At 42.5% G+C, this 26,849-nt stretch overlaps 1 protein-coding gene across 1 annotated transcript in view; it reads left to right on the top strand.

Annotated features, from left to right (window-relative positions):
• Positions 1–26,849, top strand: part of mapk8ip3 (mitogen-activated protein kinase 8 interacting protein 3) — a 237,498-nt gene that overhangs the window by 191,405 nt on the left and 19,244 nt on the right. The window contains 6 exon segments of the mRNA XM_080206983.1: positions 2,614–2,736; positions 5,136–5,216; positions 6,951–7,018; positions 10,333–10,481; positions 17,073–17,244; positions 18,210–18,323. Coding sequence (XP_080063109.1) covers positions 2,614–2,736; positions 5,136–5,216; positions 6,951–7,018; positions 10,333–10,481; positions 17,073–17,244; positions 18,210–18,323 — 707 coding nt within the window.

The raw sequence follows: 26,849 nt of genomic DNA, 5'->3' as shown, positions 1-26,849 counted from the left end.
GATGGCACAGAATCCCCAGAGATTCCCACCTCTGATCCCTTCCAATGGTCTAGTGGGTTCTAGCAGCACTTCAAAAGCAGCGATAGGTGCTATCCATTCCACTAATCCTCACTTTGCTTGCCTCAAGTGTTCTTGTCTAGTTGTAGAACACACACTCACACAGTATTCTCAGAGACCAGTTTTGATACCAGAATCTTGATTTGATTTTGTTTATTATTGTCACATCACAGAATCACCGAATAATGCAGTGCAGAAGAGGCTATTCAGCCCATCAAGTCTGCACCGGTGCATGGAATGCCCTGTCCTGTCCACCTAATCCCACTTGCCAGCACTTGGCCCATAGCCTTGAATGTTTTGCCATGCTAAATACTCACCCTGGTACTTTTTAAAGAATGTGAAGCATCCTGCCTCCATCACTCTCTTAGGCAGTGCATTTCAAACCATCATCATCCTCTGGGTAAAAAAGTTTCTTCTCAGATTCTCCCAGACTTCCCACTCCTCACTTTTAATTTGTGTGCCCTTGTAACTGACCCTTCAATTAAGGGGAACAGCTGCACCCTGTCCATGCCGATGTGTTGGGATGCGGTGAAAAGTATTGTTTCTTACGTGCTATACAGACAGAGCATAGTGTTCATAGAGAAGGAAAGGAGAGCATAGTGTTCATAGAGAAGGAAAGCAGAATGTAGTGTTACAGTCGTAGCTAGGGTGCAGAGAAAGATCAACTTAATATGGTAGAAGGCTTAAAAGAGTTAGAATGAAGTTTTAGAAGCATAGTACAAGAGTAAAGGATAGAATTAGAAAGTATGCTAGGCACAGTTTACAAGAAGTTGCCATGCCCTGATGCCATCTTGGAAAAAAATATGTTTGAACACTGCCAAACAGAAAATGGATCCATTTGGAGAGATTTGTCCGTTTTCTACGTGCACAAAATCTCAGTAGTCTTAATTGCCAAACAAAAAACGTAAACTGAAACCTAACTCCACTGCAATTAGCTTTCTATTTAATCCTTGCTTCTTAGCTGTTCGTCCCCATGATAACCCAAGGTCACATGAGAATTTTTTAGAATCGAATGATGTCAAAATCAGGAAGCCAATTGACCCTCTTTCAAGATGTTTCTCGGCATATTTTGTTCTTAATGGGAGATTGCGCAAAAGGCAAACACATGCTTTCTAAAGCACTTGGGTCTTCACAGTAAGCAGGGGCATTTCAGCTACATAGTGTACACTGCGGAACTCCGATAAACTCAGGTTATTGTTGTCATGGTGAATGTGACCAGACTGTGTTGCTTTGTGGTCTACACATAAACTATTGTCTGGTACACATTTTGTTGTTCCTATATCTACCTTGTGTTCCGTTTTCCAATAATGGTTCTGCCGGTGTCATTATTCAAACTGCATTTGCTTCCTGATATTCTTTACTTAGGGGACATACACCCATTGACAGTGTAGGTAGGTGAAGTCAGGAATGTATGCTCTGCACACTGAAGTATGAACAATATGCGGCACAGTGGTTAGCACTGCTGCCTCACAGCGCCGGGTACCTGGGTTCAATTCCCAGCTTGGGCTACTGTCTGTGCGGAGTTTGCCTATTCTCCCCGTATCTTTGGGTTTCCTTCAGGTGCTCTGGTTTCTTCCCACAGTCCCAAAGACATGCTGGTTAGGTGCATTGGCCATGCTAAATTCTCCCTCAGTGTACCCGAACAGGCGCCAGAGTATGGCGAATAGGGGATTTTCACAGTAACTTCAGTGCAGTTTTACTGTAAGCCGACTTGTGACACTAATAAGTAAAAATGGGGCTGGACTTTGGCTTCCTGGAGGGAGGGTCTCACACTTTGCACTCTTTCTAGAATCTGCCTGATTCTAATTTGCATTGAATTCAGTTTTGTTAACCTTTGTAATCAGGATGTACTCATAATCTAATGGGTGAAATGAATTTAAAGACCTTTTATGCATGCTCTAGCACGCCATCTGTTCGCATCTCCTGCCAGTCGATGTATAAATCGCATGGATTTCTATTCATTACTGAAGGTATTGCAGGTTGTCAGGTTAGTAGCTGTGAGGAAGCAGTCATGTAGAATAGTACAGCATATCACATCAGGATCATTGTGAAGTGATCTTTACAAGGAAAATATCTGATGTGTCTAATTAGGCAGGGAAAGACAAATGGCAACTCTTGAATTTGCAGCGAGGAATGAGATGCTTATCCCATTGTGTCAGTGCAATTGCTCACTAATTAAACTCCTATCTCAAATCACTTGTACACATTTCATGTCTAAACCTGGGTTTTGTCCAACAGACTGATTTACATTATTGAACCAGACATATAAAACAAAATGCTGAATGTAATGCTGTACACTGCACCTGTCCCTTTTAACAATTCTTGTACATGTGACTTCTAAGAGGCGTCTTGACAAATACATGAATAGGATGAGAATGGAGGGATATGGTCCTGGGAACGGTAGGGGGTTTTAGTTCTGATGGGCAGCATGGTCAGTGCAGGCTTGGAGGGCTGAAGGGCCTGTTCCTGCGCTGTAATTTTCTTTGTTCTCTCCGTGTGTCTTCATCCACGTGAAACCTAAATGTGTAATGTGAGAACTCTGCCTTTTCCTTTTAGGGAAAATGGACAAGTCAAGGAGGAACAGAATGCTGGCCAGCCAGCACAGGAGGCAAACACTCGCACTAATGGGTCAATCACAAGTGCTGCCCCTACTATGTGGCTGGGGGCGCAGAATGGCTGGTAAGTCAGGATTGCGTAGCTATCCCAGTCAATGCCCAGGTTAATCGTCCCATTGAGGAGAATCTAAAAAACTGAAAATCACTTGGGCAATCTCACTTGAGCCCTAAGCATAGGCAACAAAGGAAGTGGCTTTGGCTAAGCCATATTGAAAGTTACATTGGGAAGCTAAGGCTTGCTCTGCTTTATCTGTAAGTGAAGTTCCTTTAGTGTAAAATTGTTAAATTTTGTTGGCAGATTTGGCCTGTTTTAATCCATCTATTGTTAGAAATCATAAAAACCCTACAGTGCAGAAGGAGGCCAATCAGCCCATCGGGTCTACACCGACAACAATCCCACCCAGGCCATATCCCTGTAATCCCACATATTTACCGCATTAATCTTTCTAACCTACGCATCTTAGGACACTAAGGGCAATTTAACATGGCCAATGCATGTGGTACGGTGGCATTCTATTAGGTGCAAATATTCCACCTGTCTTTCTGCAGGATCTGATGTTAAAAGATGAACATTGCAGTTATTTTAAATGTTCTGCTGATGACCATCTGTCCATATTTTACAGCAGTGTCATCTTTCATCTAATGTGTTGGCTGTGTTGAGCATTGGCTAGATCCTTTGACTTTGGGGCAATGGGTTGATGTTAATAATCTCAGGGAACCTAATAGATGTGCTTAAAATGATCGAGATGATCCAATAATGCTGGACTAACTGATTGAAGTCCTCCATTCCACCTGTCTGAGGTGAAACACTGTCCTTCGCATACAGAAAACTCCACCATCAGAAGAGTGCTGGATGCCTGAACTTATAATCCTTGCATCCAGGATCTGAACCAAGTAATTCATGGGCAATATGTTGGAATATTTGTATGTATTTTTACAAAACCTGCTCCTAAACGGGCCCCCCTCTATCACGGGGACCAGGGAACAGTATGTAGAAGAGGCAAGTATGAGTCAAAACAATTTTTTAGGACATTTGCCAGTCGGCGTAGCGTTTGGGCGAGAAAAGAATGAACTTGAATTTCCATATGCCTTCCATAAGCTCATCCCCAAGAGCTTTATAAGACCCTAAGATGTAGGAGCAGAAGTAGTCTATTTGGCCCATTGAGTCTGCTTCATCATTAAATGAGATCATGACTGATCTGATGTGATAATCCTCAACTCCACTTTCCTGCCTCATCCCCGTAACCCTTGATTCCCTTACTGGTTAAAAATCACAGTCCTCTGTGCTAAAAAATATTACAGATCCACAATCGTCTGAGAGAAGAACTTCCTTCTCATCTCTGTCTTAAGTAGGCGACCCATTACCCTGAGATTATGCTTCTGGTACTAAACTCTCCCACAAGGGGAAACAACTTCCCAGCATCTACCCTGTTGCACTCCCTGAGAATGTTGTATATCGCAATAAGATTGCCTGTCATTCTTCTAAATTCCAACGAGTACAGGCTCTCATAAGAGCATAAGTACATAAGAAATAGAAGCAGGAGTAAGCCATCTAGCCCTTCGAGCCTGCCCCGCCATTCAATAAGATCATGGCTAATCTGAAGTGGATCAGATCCACTTCCCGCCTGCTCCCCATAACCCTTAATTCTCTCCTCATTAAAAAAAACTCCATACTCGGGATCAATCTAGTGAACCTTCTTTACAACCAAGTGTTGTCACTGTTGTAAGGCAGGGAAGCATGGCAGTTAAATTATGCATTGTACACGCCCACAAACAGCAGTGAGATAATGCCCAGATTGAAGGGTAAGTATTAGCCAGGTCACCGGGAGAACTCGCCTGCTCTTCTTTGAAGAGTGCCGTATGATTTTTCACGTCCAAGTGAGAGATCAAATGGGGCCTTGTTCTTGCATCTTAACTGAAAAGATGCTGCCAGTGCAGCAGTCCCTTATCACAGCACTGAAGGTGGCAGCCTAGATTCTATGCTTGTTTCTGGAGTGGGATTTGAACTGAATTAGAGCTAGCCAGCCATTATCTTCATTGCTTTTTGATATCGATTGGAAGCCATCCGAGAGATAAAGGGTCAATCTCCCAGGTCATCGCACCATCTGTTTCCCATTTGGAAAGAGGAGACTGTTATTTTCTGATCAAAGCTCTGAGTCTAGATCCCATCGGTGCTAAATCAGCATCCTCACACATTGACAATGGTTATAAACAAAGAATTTTAAAATCTACATCATGTCCTGTGCATTGGCCTTTAATTTATCCTTTACAGTTTAGTTTCTTGGTCAAACAGAGCAAGACTTGTTTGGCGTGAATGTTTGGTCAATAATTTATCATCAACCTGAATTCAAGCTGTTGTCTTATTGTGTTATCAGCCTGATATATTGCTGAGTGTTCAGTGTGGTTGGTTTGGTATATATTAATTTTTGAGATCTAATCTGTGTGCATTGTTTCCCTTGCTAGCCTTTATGTACACTCTGCGGTATCCAACTGGAAGAAGTGCCTGCACACCATCAAACTAAAAGATGCTGTCCTCAGCATTGTGTAAGTTGTTACCTTGAGTCAATTGCGTTTTTAGGCAGTGATCTGGATTGATTAGTTTATCTTCTCTTCCTCGCTTCTACATCTGCCAGAGCCAGCAATGCCTAAACTGTGTTTATTGGGTGGATAGGGAGACCTGGAGGGTAGAATATTGAGTTTGTCTTTCAGCCATGAACTTCATGTATGGAGCTAAGGAAGAGAACTGTTTATTGAGGGAGAGGGATGGAGACAGCATTTAGACCTTTGAACCTTTCAGTGGGGGAACATGGAGACCTTTGAACTTGTTCAGTGGGGGGCATGGAGATCTTTGAACTGATTCAATGGGTACAATGCAAACCTTAGACGAATCTGTCTCCACCAAATGCGGCACCTCACTAAAGCTTTATTTTACGGAGTAAGTGTTTCTAGATGTTTTAATATTAAGGTACACCCTGATTATTGGTGTGTTACTTCCGTATTATCATTATAGGATAACTTAACATCTAAAATCATCAGATTCCACAAAGAATCTGGATATTTTTGTACCTCAAACACTTCACAGTAAACGTTCCATCACTTTGCTAACCTGCACTGCTCCTGCTCACCCAGGTTTGGGTGCAGGGAACGAGATTGTCCAAATCAAGAGAATCCAGTGAATAGTAAAAAACTTCTAGTCCTAGAGTCCAGTGGTTGCCTAGTGGAGTTCCATAAGCTCTTGCTCCCACTCAAAATGAATACCTTTCCAGATGCTTTTAAGGTGAGGAATTTCTTCTTTGAATTAACAATTATTTAAATTTTGGAGCCAGTGCTACCTGGATCCAGGACGCCATATTCAGACCAAAGCGTGAAGCAATTGGTGATCCAGTTCAGGAAACTGCAGTTGGGCCCTGGGTGAGGAGATGGGATGGGTAGGTTGACTGATAATAATACACGGACGGCATGGTGGTATAACGGTTAGCACTACTGCCTCACAGCTCCAGAGACCTGGGTTCAATTCCTGGCTTAGGTCACTGTCTGTGTGCAGTTTGCACGTTCTCCCCGTATCAGGTGGGTTTCCTCTGGATCCTCTGGTTTCCTCCCACAGTCCAAAGATGCACGGGTTAGGTTGATTGGCCATGCTAAATTGTCCTTTAGTGTTCAGGGGACTAGCTAGGGTAAATGCGTAGTGTGATGGGGATAGGGCCTGGATGGGATTGTGATCAGTGCAGAATTGATGGGCTGAATGGTCTCTTTCTGCGTTGTAGATTCTATGGTTGGGGGGATCTTATAGAGACATGTAAGATAATGAAAGGGATAGATAGGGTAGAGGAAGAGAGATTCTTCCCGCTTAGAAAGGATAGCAGAACTAGAGGGCAGAGCCTCAAAATAAGTAGGGGAGCAGTTTAGATCGGAGTTGAGGAGGAACTTCTTCACTCAAAGGGTGGTGAGTCTCTGGAATTCTCTGCTCATTGAAGTGGTGGAGGCTACCTCGGTGAATATATTTAAATCACGGGTAGATAGGTTCATGATAGACAAGGGAATTAAGGGTTATGGGGAGAAAGTGGGAAAGTTGTACTGATCCACTTCAGATCAGCCATGATCTTGTTGAATGGCGGGGCAGGCTTGAAGGGCTAGATGGCCTACTCCTGCTCCTATTTCTTATGTTCTATAATTATTCTGGGGTTACTGTGCTGCAATGAGTTCCTGTTTTTATTTTGAGATTGTCCTTTTGAAGTTTACTGCACAGATTGAAAATAATCTTCCCATCTGTATTTGTAGACATGTGAAAGGGCGTGTCTTGGTGGCACTGAACGATGGAACATTGGCAATATTCCACAGAGCTGAAGGTTAGTACTCAGCTGGATGAGAAAAATTTTCTCCAATTAAATATTGGGAAGACGTTGTTTCTAGTCCCTGTTCCAGACTCGGTTCCCTAGCTACCAATTCCATCTTCCTGGCAATGTTTTGCAACCTTGTGACATTTGATTCTGAAGTGACGTTCCAACCTCGTATCTGTGCCATCACTAATACCTCCTGTTTCTATCTTTGTAACATGCCCTTGTCTCAGATCATCTGCTGCTGAAACCATGCCATCGTTATCTGTTGACTTGACTCTTCTGATGCACTCCTGGCTGGTCATCCAAAGCTCTGTTGCCTATGTTTTAACTCGCAGGAAGTCCCATTCCTCCAACACCTCTGTCCTTGCTAACCTACACTGGCTCAGGGTTATGCAAGATCCTGATTTTCTTATATTCTTAAATTCCTCTGTGGATTTGCCCCTCCCCTTTCTGCATAATCTCATCCAACCCCACTACCCACCAGGATATCTGCACTCCTCAAATTCTGGTGTCTTGGTGCATCTCCAATCCTAACTCTGTCTTCAGTTGCCTGAGCCCCAAGCTCTGTAATTCACTCTCTTCACCCTCCTGCCTCTACCTCCCCTTCCTTCTTTAAGACACTGCTTAAAATTTAGCTCTTTGACCAGGCTTTTTGGACACCTGATCCAATGGGTGGGATTTTATGGCCTTGCTCGACTCGAGACCAGAAAATCCTGCCCAAGGTCAACGGACCTTCCTATTGTCCGTCCCTTGTCCACTCTGATTCCCGTGGCGAGTGGAACGGTAGAATTCCAGCAAATATCTTATGTAACTTAGTGTCTAACTTGTTTCTGTTGTTCCTGTGAAGCACCTTGGAACTTTTCATTACATTTAAGGCACTATATAAATATAAGTTGTTGTTGTTATCTGAAACATAGAATCTAAAATGTCTAAGTAACAAAGCTCCAAAAATGTAACCAGGCAGTTTTATTCGATGAGATGTGACTGTGTTAGGACCCAAGCCGGAGACTCCCAAGTTGTTTTGTGAAGTTAGCCTAGACCCTAACTTTTACATTTGATTTTGGCATTGGGTGAGCATAAGATGTTTCCATCCAGGTATGACTGCAATGACCCCCTCAGGAGCTTTTATCAAAACAAAGTTTGTATAAGAACACACCTAGAATATAACAAAAGGAATTAGCATAATTAATTATTAAAGGAATTGCCAATTACAAGACGTAAACATGGCACAGTATAACTCCTAACTGCTAGCTATCTCTGTTGTTCCAATGTAAAGCAATATCCCACAGATATGCACCCTTCTTCAGCATTAGTTAGCACAAAAATAAGTATGGTCACGTGATGTCAGGTTCCCAACTTTTTAACACTTCTGGACAGGCAACCTGACAGCAGTTTTCAGAGAAGGATATGTCCCCCAAACAGCACAACCGGTCTTATTAGGTTCTTGATTAATAAGGGGATCAGGGGTTATGAACATTAAAACCACAGAACACTGCATTAATTCAGGGCAGCACAGTGGTTAGCACTGCTGCCTCACAGGTCCCGAGACCTGGGTGACTGTGTAGAGGTTGCACATTCTTCCCCTGTCTGCGTGGGTTTACTCAGGGTGCTCCGGTTTCCTCCCACAGTCCAAAGATGTGCGGGTTAGCTAAGTTGCTAAATTGCCCATTTGTGTCCCGGGTAGTGCAGGTTAGGAGGATTAGTGGGGTAAATAAGTGGGGTTATGGGGATAGGGCCTGGTGGGATTGTTGTCAGTGCAGACCTGATGGGCCGAATAATCTCTTTCTGCACTTTAGGGATGCTGTGAAAATCAACTTGATATCATTTATACTGCTTCAGTAACAATAAAGGACAGTAGCTACAGACAATGCGGTGTCAACAAGATGTCCCGCAGAGAAACATAATTAAAATATCTTTTTTAAAGGTATACTATTGTCACAACTGGCTTTTACCGCCAGTATCACCTTGTGAAAAGAACAGCCAATCTGAAACATTTGAAAATATTGTCAGTTGGTGATATTCTAGAGCAGAGCTTATGCAGATGTTGGACTTGGGTGTAAGTACCGAGTTTGGCCGGCCACTGGTATTAAAGGATGTTTCCTTTCAATCCTTGAGGCACGTATTCCATTGTCTGCACTTTTGATTGATTGGGGAAGGCCACAAAGTCCAGAAGAGTTTGCCCATTAGCTTAGTGACGATATCGACTTCCCTGGAAACCATATGTGAGCCGTTGCTTCATTTAATGGTAAAATGGACAATTTTTAAATCTTCCAGGCTCCAGACTTATTTCTAGGCTTGGCTTCTTTTTGCCCCTGCTTTATACCTCCTGTCAGGGTTTTTTGTTAGCTCAGGGATAAGAAGTCTGAGAATTCCCTCACCTTGATCATAGAGTCATAGAAGTTTACAGCATGGAAACAGGCTCTTCAGCCCAACTTGTCCATGCCGCTCTTTTTTAAGCTAGCCCCAATTGCCTGCATTTGAACCATTTCCCTCTATACCCATCTTACCCATGTAACTGTCTAAATGCTCTTCAAAAGACAAAATTATATGAGCCTCTACTACTGCCTCTGTTCCAGACACTTAATACTCTCTGTGTATTTTTCCCCTCTCACGTTAAACCTATGACCTCTAGTTTTAGACTCCCCTATCTTTGGAAAAAGATATTGACTGTCCAGCTGATCTGTGCCTCATTATTTTATAGACTTCCATAAGGTCACCTCTAAGCCTCATATAATCCAGAGAAAAAAGACCCAGTCTATCCAGCCTCTCCTTATAATTCAAACCATCAAGTCCCGGTAGCATCCTCGGAAATCTTTTTTGCATTCTTTCTAGTTTAATAATATCATAACCCATTTAAGAGCTGCCCTAGTGTGGGCTGTAAACTCTGTGCAAGTCTCCCGTAGAAAGTGAGTGAGAAAGTCAAGACGTATGTATGACCACTGACCTAGTTTCTGGAATTTCTGCTACGCTTCCAAGAGAATTGTGACAGGAGTGTGCTGGAATTGCTGTGAATTTTCAGCCACTTGCTACTTATGATGATTAGTCAGTTAATCAAAGCCTAATATGTGGAAAGTGAACATATTGTGTTCGCGACAGAATCCTTAAATAGTGGCTCTGGTCAAAAGAAAGATATTTTGCTGAATTTGTCACTTTTTCTCACTGAGAAAGTGTAAGAAATTGCATTGTGTTCATTGAATCCATCAGTATGCGTAATAAAAATAATAAAGAATAACATTGGGATAAGTTACTCCAGCAGGAACTGGGGACAGACTGATACACTTGTCACTATCAGTAACTGAATCAATATACTTATGTCTGAGTAGATGGCCAATGGGATCTGAGCAATTACCACCTCATGGACCTGCGACGCCCAAACCACTCCATCCGCTGCATGGCTGTTGTGCATGACAAGGTCTGGTGTGGCTACAAGAACAAGATTCACGTCATTCAGCCTAAAACAATGCAGATTGAGGTAAGTGTTGGGTAGCGCTAAAGGCAGAAAATATGGTGTCATGCACAGCTACATAAGACCTGCCGTTATTTATCCAGCAGTGGGAGTGACCCAGCTGGTGTTTACTTACATTTGGGCAAACATGCAGCATGGGTGTAGGAATCAATTCATGTTGAGTCAGTACGTCTAAGGGCGATTTATTAATCGGGTCAGTCAGCGCTTACTTTAGTTGGGTAAAGAAGTGATGGAGTAACCCATTGTAACTCACTTCACATTGAGGTGAGCAGACAGCCCTGGGAATGGTTGACAAGGGACAAAAGGCTACTCTTTCAAATGTGGCAGTGAAACCGGCATCATTTTTTAAAATTCATTTTTTAAATTCATTTGTGGGACATGGATGTCGCTGGCTGACCAGCATTTACTGCCTGTCCCTAATTGCCCGAGGGCCGTTGAGAGTCAACCACATTGCTATGGCTCTTGAGTCACATGTAGGCCAGACCAGGTAAGGACGGCAGATTTCCTTCCCTAAAAGAGCATTAATGAACCAGACAGGTTTTTCCGACAATCGATGTTGAAGAACATTGCGGGGATGGTGGTAATCCCCAGCAGGTCTCCTCCGGGCATGAACACGTGATAGCCCAGAAGGCCAGCCACACAGAAAACTTTAATTACCAGTAAACATGCAGAACAGAGGGACAAGCAGCACTTGTAAAAATTAGGGGCCAGCATATTCTGAGATGGCAGATACCATGGACTTATTAACAACACCAGTAACGGGGAAAGCAATGGGATAGATGTTAAATTGGGGCGATTACATCTTTATTTTCTGGCTATGTCTTTGTACCTCATGGTCAGTGGGCTAAAGGAGAGCATCATGAAATGGCCATTAGAAGGCCAGCACTGCAGAGCGCTAAAAAGAGTAGGAATGGACAATATGAAGTGGATGCTATCATAAGTATTTTAATGTAAATGTAGATGCGGTATAGAGAATTTTCTTAGCTGACTCCATGTAGAGCCAGGTATGTGCTGGTGAAATCTGCGTCTATAATATTAATCACTTGGCTGAGAACTCAAGATTTTTTAGATAGGAAAGAATGCCTGTTTTGAATAGAATCACTTCAATAATATGTTGCAACCACAATTAAAATAAGCAGGAGATATATTTTAGTCCTTTTTTTATCACTAGTTTTATTTTATCTTATTTTTTCTGAATAAAATTAATGACCCCAATTCCTTAGAAATCTTGTCGTGCTTTGATTTTTCCCTCTGGTTCTGTGTAGGTCACAGCAAATGTGTCTACTAGGGAAAATGTCTATAATTCATTTTAAATAACTAGAGAGGCGATGGCCTAGTGGTGGTATTATCGCTGGACTATTAATCCAGAAACTCAGCTAATGCCCTGGGGACTTGGATTTGAATCCTGCCACGGCAGGTGATGGAATTGGAATTCAATAAAAAATCTGGAATTAAGAGTCCACTGATGACTGTGAAACCTATCTGATGTCCTTTAGGGAAGGAAATCTGCCCTTCTTAGCTGGTCTGGCCTGTATGTGACTCCAGAGACATAGCAATGTGGTTGACTCTTAACTGCCCTTGGGCAACTAGGGATGGGCACTAAATGTTGGCCAGCCAGCCAGTGATGACTATGTCCATGAATGAATAAAAAAATTAATTTTAATAAATGATGGCAGTTTCACTGCCACATTTGAAAATGGGCTGAAGCATTACTTGTCAGCAAGACACAAACCAGGTTGTATGATTTATAAAATAGTCCATAGATTATGTTTCAGACGTGAATCAAATTATACATTGTCAAAACATTAAAATTCAGGATTCCTGGTCTGTCTTATTCAAACATTCGATGTATCTTACTTTTATGGGAGTGATTCACAGTTATTTGCTTTTATAATCCTGAGCTGTGACAGTGCAACTCCTTGTGAGTTGAACCAGTTATCCATGACAAGTATCACAGTTATCATAGAATCCCACAGTAGAGAAGGAGGCCATTTGGCTCATTGAGTCTGTAACGACCACAATCCCACCCAACCCTATTCCCGTAACCCTTATTTACCCTGTTAATTCCCCTGACATTAAGGTTAATGTCGCATAGCCAATCAACCTAACCCAGCCTAACATCTTTGGAGTGTGGGAAGAAACCGCAGTATCCGGAGGAAACCCATGCAGAGACAGGGAGAATGAGCAGCCTCATCCCAGATGGTGACCTGAGGCTGGAATTGAACTCAAGTCCCTGGCGCTGTGAGGCAGCTGTGCTAACCAGGTATCCGGGTTCAATTCCAGCCTCAGGTCACTATCTGTGTGGAGTTTGCACTTTTATTTCTTGGATCTCAGCAGATGAGGTGATGTTTCTTTTCAGTTGTTAAACAGCGTTATTCCATAGTACCTATATTAAATACAGTTAAATTCCGATTCTAACTCTGATGAAAGGTCACCTAGACTCGAAACGTTGGCTCTGTTCTCTCTCTACAGATGCTGTCAGATCTCCTGAGATCTTCCAGCATTTTCTGTTCTTGTTTTAGATTCCAGCAATCTGCTATTAACTGTAAAACTCTATCCTACCCTGAGCAGAATGTGCTGGTTCCAAAAACAAAACGTCAATTAAATACAGCCGCCTTTAAAAGAAAAGCTACAAATGGGGTGGCACAGTGGTTAGCACTGCTGCCTTACAGCACCAGGGACCCGGGTTCGATTCCCAGCTTGGGTCACTGTCTGTGCGGAGTTTGCATGTTCTCCCCATGTCTGTGTGGGTTTCCTCCGGGTGCTCCAGTTTCCTCCCACAGTCCTAAGATGTGCAGGTTAGGTGCATTGGCCATGCTAAATTCTCCCTCAGTGTACCCAAATGAGCGCTGGAGCGTGGCGACTAGGGGATTTTCACAGTAACTTCATTGCAGTGTTAATGTAAGATACTTGTGATTAATAAATAAACTTAAACAATTTTAACTTTAAATGAGCAATTGAGGTTTGAGCCTTGAACTGAATCTTAATCCTTAAGAAAAGCCTGTTCAAACTTGTACTCAAAGCAAGTGCAGAAGTATAAACTTTATTCAGTCCAAAAAATAAATACTAATAAATGCAGCAAGCATGGAGCTATTGCCACAGGGAAAGATATACAGTTTAGATACATTGGATAAAAATGAATTACTGCAGATGCTGGAATCTGGAACCAAGTGCTGAATCCAGCATTTTCTCTTTTGATTACTGATTTACATTACTGTTTAATAACATTAAATTCATGAACATGACAGGCTACCCTGCCTCAGCGGATTGTATTGCTAGACTTTACACAACTGTCTGCATTCTGGCCCCTAGACCAAGAGGAACTGAATGCCCTCCTTCTGTCTGCACTCACTTACCCTTGCAATCTTCCACCTTTTCACTTGTGAAAGGATTGAGAACAAGAGGGCTCAGATTTAAAGTAATTGGCAAAAGAAGCAAAAGTGATGTGAGAAGAATCTTTTTCACACAGTGATTGGTTTGGATCTGGAATGCACTGCTGGACAGCGTGGTGGAGGCAGGTTCAATCAAAACATTCAAAAAGCAGTTAGACTCTATCTGAAAAGGAAGAATATACAGAGCAATGTGGAGAGGGTAGAAGAATAGAACAAAATGAACTGCTCGCTTGGAGAGATAGTCCAGATGTGATGGGCCAAATAGCCGCCTCCTTTTGTCACACAGTGACTGCTAAGGGTCTGGAATGCATTGCTGGACAGCGTGGTTTCTCCCCAGTCTGCTCTGTCCAGACCAGTCCTTGCAGCACTTTCCTGCTTGCTCGCCTCCTGCTTTTGTAGCTCCCTCTGTCCCCTTTTGAAAACCTGACTTTCTGCAGCCCCTTGAGCACAATCTACCAGCCGTGTTTGTCAGTGACCCCTGCTGAGATCGAATAGAGATTGTTACGGTGGTAGCAATGAATTTGCACGGTTGCTGGAATGTCAAATTATCTTTTATTGCCCCTGGATTACTGCATCAGACCCCAATTTGAAACCAAAATTATACCTGTTAGTCATGCTGCTCTGCAAATTTAACCCTTGAGAACTACTTTTAGCTTGATAAAAGTGTTTGTAACTAAAATGGCTCAGTCTGGAATCCATATAGTGCGGTGGCTTGAGACAAGGGAATGTGAAAATAAACCATAGGTTGTTACAGCACAGAAGGAGGCCATTTGGCCCATCACATCAGGACTTTCTCTCCGAGTGAGCAATTCACTTTGTTCTATTCTTCTGCCCTGCATATTTTTCCATTTCAGATACTGCCTAATTCCTTTTTGAATGTTTTGATTGAACCTGCCTCCACCATGCTGTCTACCAGTGCATTCCAGACCCAAACCATTCACTGTGTGAAAAGGATTTTTCTCATTTCACTTTTGCGGTGGAGTGAAAGTTGGAGTCTCTGCCCTTGCTGTGCATAGTTCCAGACCAAGACGTGTGTAAATACCACATGTCAGACTCGCTGAGTGACCTGTAATGCACCACCGCACAGAACTTACAATGGGCAGTTTTATCCAGCCAGTTCATAGTGTTGTTTATCCTTCATGTGGCCGATAGGTTCCAATCCTATGAGTGTATCCAATCTCCATGTTCTTTTAATCCTCTTCCTTACCACCTATCTGGTCTGTTCCTAAAAGTTGATATGGATTGGAACTTTCAACTTCATTGAGGTGTAAAATAGACATAGTTGAATCAGCCCCTAGTATATGTCCCAGGCGGCACTGCTGCCTCACAGCATCAGGGACCAGGGTTCAGTTCCAGCCTCAGGTCACTGTCTGTGTGGAGTTTGCATGTTCTTCCTGTGTCCGCGTAGGTTTCCTCCGGGTGCTCTGGTTTCCTCCCATAGTGGAAAGACGTGAATGTTAGGACATGGTAAATGCATTGGTAACTGGATTAGTACTGGTTGGTATTGGGTTGATATTACTGGCTTGGTACTGAGTTGATAGTACTGGATTGATACTGCTGGATAGGTGCTGGGTTGGTACTGGTAGATTGGTACTGGATTAGTACTGGTTGGTTCTGGATTGATACTACTGGAATTGGCCATACTAAATTGCCCCTTTGTGTCAGGGAGATTAGTGAGGTAAATATGTAGAGTTATGGGAATTGGGCCTGGGTGGGATTGAGGGTGGTACAGACTCGATGGCCAAAAGACCACCTCCTATACTGTAGGGATGCAATGATATTATAAAGTCCCAGTTTTCCATATCAGTAACTGAATGAAAGGACAAATCAGACAGATTGTACGATGGGTAGATGATCCAGTATCATCCAATTTACATCCTGACTGAAGTTAAAGGTTCCAGCTGAGTTCATATTTCAGTCACTAAGTCCAGCTTGATGGAATGAGAGTTCATTGGAAACATTTGATTTTTGCTCATCAGTTTCCAGCTGTTTGTGATATTGCAGTTATGTCTTGTGAGAGGTTTTCATATATTAACTGGAACAGTACAGCACAGGCAGTTTATTAACGATAGTAAAAAAGTCAGAGATTGTGTTATAGACAGCAAAAAGACTTCCAGGCACCTGCAACTTTTATGAAATACATATACAAGTATATACTTTCAGACCTTTTCCACAGTTCATTTTAATGTCAGAATGTAAGATTTCAATGTTGGGCAATGGAGATATTTCCCACCCTACATCCATAGTTCACTGAAGTTGTTTTATAAAGAATAAATAAAAGCAAAATAAATCTCTCCACATATCTATCTCACCTCAGCCACAACTGCAGAAAAGCATCAATAATGCCAGGTAAATGCATTGGGAACTGGATTAGTACTGGTTGGTATTGGGTTGATATTACTGGCTTGGTATTGAGTTGATAGTACTGGATTGATACTACTGGAATTGGTACTGGATTGGTACTGCTGGATTACTACTGGATTAGCACTGGGTTGATACTACTGGATTAGTCCTGGGTTGATACTGGTGGATAGGTACTGGGTTGATACTACTGAAATTGGTGCTGGATTAGTACTGGGTTGATACTACTGGATTCTGATCAATAGGGGATTTTCTGATCGATAAGGGAATTAAGGGTTATGGGGAGCAGGCGGGTAAGTGGAACTGATCCACTTCAGATCGGCCATGATCTTATTGAATGACAGTACAGGCTCGAGGGGCTAGATGGCCTACTCCTGCTCCTATTTCTTATGTTCTTATGATTAGTCCTGGGTTGGTACTGAATTGATATAACTGAATTGATACTGGGTTGATACTTTTGGATTGATACTACTGGATTGGTACTAAATTGGTACTGGATTAGCACAGGGTTGATAACTGGATTTGTGCTGTCAAAGCTCAGCTCATGTTAGTGCTATGAAAGCTCAGCTCATGTTAGAGAGATCCTGACTGCTGACAGACAGATACTTTCACCCTGTAATGTGGATTCTGACTTGACTCCCAGACATGAAGGAGCAGTGTACTTTACCGTCCCAGTCCATGGTTTAATTTATTCTCATTGAGTGTGCAATTGGGATGCCTGCAACATGTAATAAGAAAGTGGAGGTCATTGGGTTGTTTTGCTGTAATAGTCTTATATTCTTGTACCTGCAGAATCATCCTCTGATGTCAAACACTCATTATTCTCTCATTTGTTATTCGATAGAAGTCTTTTGATGCTCACCCAAGAAGGGAAAGCCAAGTGCGCCAGTTGGCATGGATTGGCGATGGAGTTTGGATATCAATTCGCCTGGATTCCACATTGCGCTTATATCATGCACACACGCATCAGCATTTACAAGATGTAGACATTGAGCCTTATGTCAGTAAGATGCTAGGTATGGTTCTTCATTCGCACCTTAATACAATGATGAGCTTACTGTCTTAGATGTTGAGTTGCTTCTTATATAACAGCTGCTATAATATTGTCATCCTAACAGAGTGTCATTCCTTTCAGCGTTCTCCTTCGTTATGTTTTATGATCTTTCTCTCTCCTGGCCCTTTCCATTCGCAGAAGAGAGTATGGTGGTGTTCCTCACAGACATCTTTATCCATTGCTAATGCACTTTTTGGAAGGAAGCATGATTTGCAGAGTGTGTTTTCCTTCTATGTTTCACTTCCAGCAGTGAGCTGAATTGTTCATTACCAAAAGATCTGACCAAGAGCCACTGAAAACTTTCCACAGATCAGAGTCAGAGTTTAGATGATGGCTGAGATTGCGTTTGACATCATCTTAAACAGGAGTCTGGCAATCAACTGCCAGAGCAACTGGGAATGCTCCAAGGGAGTTGGATATCCTGTTGCTGAGACCGTTGTCTCTTGTGAATGGGAGGCCAATGTATTGTTAGAACTGGCCGGACCTTCAAACAGGAGTGTTGCATTTGCTCGAACATTTTGGTTTGCTTCTGCGCTCACATTGTTGCGTAAGGAAATAAGTTGTGTTTAACTTTCTGTACAAATGGCTCAAAGAAATGAATGAATGAAAATATGAAGGCCCAGGTAGTTTCAGTGAAAGAGAAGTAGAGTTCCTGGAGAAATGGCGTAAACAATCAATTTTGTCCCTTCATTCCATTTCTCCAGGTGTTCGACTGAGCTCTTGTCAGAGAACCTCTGTGAGATATCCAGTCATCTGCTTCCCATGTTATTTTTTATGAATTAGATTGAAATTACAGTCAGGCATCAGTTTTTTCCAGGGGGAGCCAGGATAAGTATTAAGATTCTGCTTCTGGTCATGTCTGGTACAAGTTGCATTGCTCTTTATCTTTTGTTAACTAATTCTTGAATCTCTTGCTTTGATTGACAGGTACCGGCAAATTGGGGTTCTCTTTCGTGCGAATCACAGCTTTGCTCATTGGTGGAAATCGTCTTTGGGTGGGAACAGGAAATGGAGTGGTGATCTCTATCCCCCTGACAGAAAGTAAGCTAACTGTGTTTGACCTGTGTTCCTTATGGGAGTTTCCAGTGTGCCACAAGTTCAATAGGTCCATAAACAAGATGGCAACTGTTCTACCAGGTTACCAAAAAATTGTTACACTATGAATCTTGGTCATGAATCATGATCTAAAAACATTTTAATAGAAAATTGAAAGATGGAAGATGACAGTGCTCCCTGTGTGTTGTTATGTACTGACGAATAAGCCTAACAAAAGAATTGCGTTCACTTGAATATTTAAACATTTGACTCTGTTCAGTTTTAATTTCAGAATTTTTGGAGATTTCTGTGTGTTTAATCGTACTTATGCAATCACATCATTTTTAAACAGGTGCAGCCAGGATAGTTGTAGGTCTAAAAGCGCTTGATAATGTTGGAGCTCTTCTAGGTAAACCACACCACAGCAATATAAAGTGGGAGTTGATGCAGGAGAAATGGTTTACGTAGTTTGTAGAAATGACAAAGGTGGCATGGTGGCACTGCTGCCATGCAGCACCAGGGACCCAGGTTCAATTCTCGACTTGGGTCACTGTCTGTGTGGAGTTTGCATGTGCTCCCCGTGTCTGCATGGGTTTCCTCCGGGTGCTCCGGTTTCCACAGTCCAAAGATGTGGGGTTAGGTTGAGTGGCCATGCTAAATTGCCCCTTAATGTCCCAGAATGTGTAGGTTAGAGGGATTAGCGAGGTAAATATATGGGGTTTTGGTAAAGGGTAGGATTGTTGTCAATGCAGACTTGATGGGCCAACTGGCCTCCTTCTGCAGTGTAGGAACTCTATGACAATAATCATTGGGGAGTGTTTACGTGTAAAAATGTGCTTGGACGAGGCAGTCTTTATCCTTAATTCAACATCCAAAAATCCAATGGTGATTCAAAAATTTGAATGTTTAACCCAGGAAATCTATTGAGCAGAAGATTGATGCTGTCCTGTTATGCAAATTAATTATGATGTACAGAAAGATTACGTTTGAGAAGTTGGTGCTTCAAGATAAAACATAGACTGCAACAAAATGCTATGTTGCAGAACTATGAACACAGAGTGTTGTAGCAGAGGGGGGTTCAGCCTTCACAATTATAGTCCGCCAAAAAATGATGGCAGATCTAAAACTGGAACTAAAGCACACCCAATGATATGTGAATGAATAATTTTACCCGAGCAGTCACCTCAATTTCCTAATATACAAGTTGCACAAATGCAAACCAAAAAACCTACTGTGACTAACTTAAAGGAGTTAAGAGTGATGTCAAACTAAAAGGTACATGTACAATGCTGCTAAGAAAAGCAGTTGTCTAGTAAATTTGGGGAAAAAAATTAGAAACCAGCAAAGGATGACTTAAAAAAAAATTGAAAGCATGAGAGACAATTAGCAAGGAATATAAAAACAGATCAAGTTTGTACAAGTACATAAGGAAAAGTAGCTAAAGTGAAGGGCAGCACGGTGGCACAGTGGTTAGCACTGCTGCCTCATGGCACCAGGGATCCAGGTTTGATTCCCAGCTTGGATCACTGTCTCTACAGAGTTTGCATGTTTTCCCTGTGTCTGTGTGGGTTTTCTCTGAGTTCTCTGGTTTCCTCCAGTCCAAAAATGTGCGGGTTAGGCGGATTGGCTATGGTAAATCACTCCTTATTGCCAGGGAAGTCTAGCAGGGTTAATACATGGGAGTACAGGAATAGGGCCTGGGTGGGATTGTTGTCAGTACAGGCTTGATGGATTGAGTGGCCTCCTTCTACACTGTAGGGATTCTATACCTTTATGAAATCTTACAAATTTAGTCATGTGGAATAACATTGAGCTGGAATTTCCTGAGCTGGGAGTCTCATTGTTCATTAGAGACTGCATCCTTCAGCTGAAAATAATTTTTACACTGAATGAAGCCAGAAGTGTGAGCTGATAATGGCATTGTGAGTACAACAAACGTCCAGGATCTTAAAGTTAAGTTTATTTAATATTGTCACAAGTAGGCTTACATTAACACTGCATTGAAGTTACTGTGAAAATGCCAGAGTCGCCACACTTCTGGTGCCTGTTCGGGTATGCTGAAGGAGGATTTACCATGGCCAGTGCACCTAACCAGCATGTCTTTCAGACTTTGGGAGGAAACTTGAGCACCCGGAGGAAACCCATGCAGACATGGGGAGAATATGCAAACTCCACACAGATGGTGACCCAAGTCGGGAATCGAATCTGGGTCCTTGGCATTGTGAGGCAGCTGTGCTTACCACAGTGTCACACACTGATCATATTAGCTGAATGTATCTCTTTAACCAGTGTGACTTAGAGATTGAGAAATAAACAGAAGGGACTGAGAGGAGGGTGAATGTTACAATGCCAGTTGATGTCTGATCCCAGAGTAGAACCCTGGCTTAATCGACCATCACTTTATTTTTTTTGTTTAGAGACATGAATGTACAGAGTCACAGGACTGCCGATTAACCTTTAAGAAAAGTCATATATTTATTAAACAAGAAAGGATTAACTATAATGCACCACTCCTTCACGCCAGCAATACCTCTACCAGATGTACAAAGATTTATAGGGAATTCATTGATTATCAAAATGGATCTTATACTCTAATGTTTTCAGCAAGTTGAAATCCATGTAAAACAATAAGTAAAATGTTGTCAGATGCACCACACTCTAAAACCAAATGTTGCCGGATGCACACCAACCTCTCTGGATTTCTCATCAAATTCTCCCAAATGCTTGTCACGCAGCGGCCGATGTGTCTCACTGGAATTTTGACTTCCACGTGAGTGTTTCAAAGAACGGTGACTGGAAAAATCCACTTTGGAATCTTACCGCAAACGACGCTTTCCATTGGATTCCTTCACCAAGGATCCACTTCCAGGATTTCAGTCTCTTCCTTTCGGTGTTCCTCTGCCTTGAACTTTCACATGCATTAAAGCAATCTCTCAGGTACCCAGCCACACCAACAGAACACCACTGCTTCACAAGTTGTGAGAAGATGTCACCAAACTTTTGACTTACCCCGGATGTCAGGCTTCTTAGTTTAGAACATAGAACATTACAGCGCAGAACAGGCCCTTCGGCCCACGATGTTGCGCCGACCAGTTAAAAAAACAATGACCCACTAACCTAAACCAATCCCTTTTCGTCCATAAACCTATCCATGGATCTCTTAAACGCCCCCAAACTAGGCGCATTTACAACCGCAGCAGGCAGGGCATTCCAATCCCTCACCACCCTCTGGGTAAAGAACCTACCCCTGACATCCGTCCTATAACTAACCCCCCCCTTAATTTAAAGCCATGCCCCCTCGTGCTAGCTTTCTCCATCCGAGGAAAAAGGCTATCACTGTCCACCCTATCTAAACCTCTAATCATCTTATATGTTTCAATAAGATCCCCTCTTAGCCGCCTTCTTTCCAGCGAAAACAACCCCAAATCCCTCAGTCTCTCCTCATAGGACCTCCCCTCCATACCAGGCAACATCCTGGTAAACCTCCTCTGCACCCTCTCCAAAGCCTCCACATCCTTCCTGTAATGTGGGGACCAGAACTGCACACGGTACTCCAAGTGCGGCCGCACCAGAGTTGTGTACAGTTGCAACATGACGCTGCGACTCCTAAATTCAGTTCCCCTACCAATAAACGCCAAGACACCGTATGCCTTCTTAACAACCCTATCTACTTGATTCCCAACTTTCAGGGATCTATGTACACATACACCTAGATCCCTCTGTTCATCCACACTATTCAAAGTCCTCCCGTTAGCCCTATACTCAACACATCTGTTATTCCTACCAAAGTGAATTACCTCACACTTCTCCGCATTAAACTCCACCCGCCACCTCTCGGCCCAGCTCTGCAACCTGTCCAAGTCTTCCTGCAAACTATGACATCCTTCCTCACAATCTACCACACCTCCGACTTTGGTGTCATCAGCAAATTTACTAATCCACCCAACTATACCCTCATCCAGATCATTAATAAAAATTACAAACAGTAGTGGCCCCAAAACAGATCCCTGAGGCACACCACTCGTAACCGAACTCCATGACGAATATTTACCATCAACCACCACCCTCTGTCTCCTATCTGCTAGCCAATTCCTGATCCAACTTCCTAGATTACCCTCAATCCCATACATCTGCATTTTCTGCAGAAGCCTACCATGGTGAACCTTATCAAACGCCTTACTAAAATCCATATATACCACATCAACTGCCTTACCCCCATCCACCTCTTTGGTCACTTTCTCAAAAAACTCAATAAGGTTAGTAAGGCACGACCTACCCGCTACAAAACCATGCTGACTGTCTCCAATCAATTCATTACTCTCCAAATAACTATAAATCCTATCCCTAATAATTTTTTCTAAAACCTTGCCCACAACAGAAGTGAGACTCACGGGTCTATAATTCCCGGGGAAGTCTCTGTTCCCCTTCTTAAACAATGGGACAACATTCGCTAACCTCCAATCTTCCGGTACTATACCAGAGGCCAACGACGACCTGAAGATCAGAACCAGAGGCTCTGCAATCACTTCTCTTGCCTCCCAGAGAATCCTAGGGTAGATCCCATCCGGACCAGGGGACTTATCTATTTTCAATCCCTCAAGAGTATCCAGCACATCCTCCTTATCAACTGTAATACTGTCTATTCTACTCCCCTGCAACCCAGTGTCCTCCTCAGCTATATTCTTGTCCCCCTGCGTGAACACCGAAGAGAAATATTGGTTCAATGCCTCTCCAATCTCTTCCGGTTCCACACATAACTTCCCTCTACTGTCTATAACTGGTCCTAATCTTGCCCTAACCAACCTCCTGTTCTTGACATACCTATAGAACGCCTTAGGATTCTCCTTAATCCTATCAGCCAAAGTCTTCTCATGTCCTCTTTTAGCCCTTCTTAACTCTCTCTTCAACTCCCTCCTAGCCAATCTAAAGTTTTCTAGTGCACTACCCGAGCCCTCAAGTCTCATCCGAACATAAGCCTCCTTTTTCTTTTTAACCAACAAATCAACTTTTTTAGTGCACCACGGTTCCCTAGCCCTACCAATTCCTCCTTGCCTGACAGGGACATACCTATCACGGACTTGCAGTAGCTGCTCCTTGAAAAAACTCCACATTTCGGACGTTCCCAGTCCCTGTAATCTCCTAGTCCAACCTATGCTTCCTAATTCTCTCCTAATGGCCTCATAATTACCCTTCCCCCAGCTAAAACTACTGGCCCGAGGTTCATGCCTATCCCTTTCCATCACTAAGGTGAACATAACCGAATTGTGGTCACTATCACCAAATTAAATCTGGTTCTTGCAGCTGTCTCTACCTCAGAGCACTTTCTCTGCTTTTTACTTGAATTCTCCTGAACAGGACCATGTTCAACTTCTTGGACTTTGTTCTTTTAACTTATCTGTCTACTTGAGACATCAAATTATAGAATCCTGCAGTGCAGAAGAAGGCCATTCAGCCCATTGAGTTTGCACCAACCACACTCCCACCCAAGCCTTACCCCATAACCCCATGCATTTTATCCTAGCTGGTCCCCCTGACACTAAGGGCCAATTTAGCATAGCCAATCCACCTAACCCACACATCTTTGGACATTCTTGACTCCCTAGTTTCTGATACCTTTCACTCTTTTGGGAAGTCTATTTTTTCCCAGCTTCTGCTGGGTACAACCTAAAACTAAACTCAGAAGTTATTTCTAAGCTAGAGTGGCCTCTGGTTGCTAAGCAACAATTTCCTTTTAAGTCCTGTTTATTTTCCTGTCTTAAACTGTCATTGCCACGCAGGCACCTGAACCAAACTGAAATTGTTAACCATTTCAAATACAAGAGCGCAGAATTAAATTTACTTAAAGCTATAATTAAAACAGAAAGTGCTGGATAAACACAGCGGGTCTGGCAGCATCTGTGGAAAGAAGAACAGATTCAATGTTTCGTCCACATGCGCTGGGAAACCTGCCAAGTCTATCCAGCATTACTGTTTTTATTTCACATTTCCAGCATCCGCAGTATTTTGCTTTTACTTGAAGCTACACCTTATTTCTAATACCTATAAATATAATCTAAAACTACCTCAATTTCCTGACATGAATTAAAATAGGTGGGTGGCATGGTAGCAGATTGGTTGGCACTGCCGCCTCACAGCGCCAGGGGTCCGGGTTTGATTCCCGGCTTGGGACATTGTTCCCCCGGCTTGGTTCTCCCCGTGTCTGTGTGGGTTTCCTCCGGGTGTTCTGGTTTTCTCCCACAGCCTGAAAGACGTGCTGGTTAGGTGCGTTGACCCAAATAGGCGCCGAGATGTGGCGACTAGGGGGAATTTCACCATAACTTCATCGAAGTATTAATGTAAGCCTTACTTGTGACTAATAAATAAACTTTGATATAACGTCAAATCAGGTATAGAATGAAAAATAAACAGAGAAAAATTTTGGACTAGGAGAGCAAAAAAGAAAAGACATAAAGCAAAAATAAGAAATCACTAATATCAATTTACTACCCAAGGAAAAGAGACTTCACACTTTTACTGATTCACCTTCTGAACCAGAGAGGTATTTAACAATCATTAACATACTGTTAAAAGAATACTTACAATATTGATTGCCAAACTTAACCTTTTGTGCTGCGTTTAATGGTTAGTTAACGTGCAAGTATTGTAACTGCATGAAACTTGTGGGGCGGTTAATAGGGAGGTGCCATTTTTTTGTGAAGCTAGCAGCAAAATGGCACAAATGGTTCTGCAGTTAGTATTTGCAATCGTTGGGGTAGTTCTTCCTTGCCACAAGTTGCTGCTGATAGATAATTGAAACGCATGCTGTCATTTCCTCAGCAAATTCCGGCCCCTCAATTCAATATCACACATTACACTCAATTCACAGTAAATGATGCACAGTCAGGCATTGTGAAAATCCCCTCAGTTTGAATAAATTGGGGCAGCACGGTGGCACAGTGGTTAGCACTGCTGCCTCACAGCACCAGGGACCTGGATTTGATTCCCGACTTGGGTCACTGTGTGGAGTTTGTGCGTTCTCCCTGTGTCTGCATGGGTTTCCTCCGGGTGCTCCTGTTTCCTCCCATGGTCCGAAGATGTGTGGGTTAGGTTGATTGGACGCGCTCAATTAATTCGTAGTGTCCCGGGATGAGATAGGTTACAGGGATTAGTAGAGTAACTAAACAAGGATAGGGCCTGTGTGGGATTGTTGTCGGTGCAGACTCGATGGGCTGAATGGCCTCCTGCTGCACTGCAGAGTTTCTATGTTTCTAATTAAACTAGTCCAGTCATGTCTAATACTTAAGTATATTAATTCTAACTGGATCTATTCATGAACACAATCCTCCACAACTCATTTAACTACGAGTGTATAGTGATACAGTTTTGGTAAATTAATATTTCAAAGCAGCTTTTAAACAAAATTATGTAGTGTGGGCCAAAAGATACCTTTATTAGTTAGTGCAGCTAGTGGGCCTGATTAATAGATTGCTTATCTGAGTGTAAGTGCATGCATGCGGGTGTGTGTGTTTATGCTGACATGCTTTGTGTGTGTGTGTATGTGTATTTCATGATGATCTAGATTCCTTCTATATAATGTGCAGCAGTTTTTACAACCACTACTATTGTGGCTGATAAATGGTCCATTTTTGGCATGTTTGAGGTGCAATTCTTCAAATCCCATGCTCTTGCATAGGAAGAGTATATTTCTGAGTGACAATTCTACAGTGGATTTATTCACTCATCTGGATAAACTGGGATGAAGGTTTAATGCGTTTCTCAGGAATTCTCCTGCTTGTATCTTTCTGCCAGCACTGTGCAAGTGATTGTCAAGTGTTCTGCACTTTGGTCGATTAGACATTTAATGTTAAAATGGAAAACTGTCTTAGATCAGTAATATTCATTGAAAGCAACGATGTAATTATAAGTATAGAGTTAAATATTCAGGCCAATCGTACAAATAGTGGCACAGTGGTTAGCACTGCTGCCTCACAGCACCAAGGACCTGGGTTCAATTCCCAGCTTGGGTTATTGTCTGTGCGGAGTCTGCATGGGTTTCCTCCCATGGCCTGAAAGATTAGGTTAGGTGCATTGGCCATGCTAAATTCTTCTTCGGTGTACTCGAATGGATGTTGGAGTGTGACAACTAGGGGATTTTCACAGTAACTTCATGTAAGCCTACTTGTGACACTTGTAAATAAGTAAAATAAATAGTCAGCATTCTTCTCAAATAAAAAATTAGGGAATTCTAAACACACTTTAGGAAACTCTTTTGTCAACTGAAAATACTCTAGTGGAGACACTGAAATATACTTCATCTACAAGGAGCTGTTATCCCAGGTAACGTGAAAAGTGAGTGAGAGACTGCCTTGGAACAATGGACATCAGTAATGAAGGGAGATGGTTCAGGTCATGTCATTGGCATCAGGGATTAATTGCCATTGGATATCTGATACAACTGGACAGGCAAATAATCTTCATATTCTGATATATAAATATATAGCTCAAAAGGCTGTAATTTTCAGACTGCAGGGTTTGTATAGTGCTTTTTCTGTG

Source organism: Carcharhinus amblyrhynchos, chromosome 18 (genome assembly GCF_965287045.1).
Source record: "Carcharhinus amblyrhynchos chromosome 18, sCarAmb.v2.hapA, whole genome shotgun sequence".
Taxonomy (NCBI): domain Eukaryota; kingdom Metazoa; phylum Chordata; class Chondrichthyes; order Carcharhiniformes; family Carcharhinidae; genus Carcharhinus; species Carcharhinus amblyrhynchos.
This window is presented reverse-complemented; position numbering and strand designations above follow the sequence as displayed.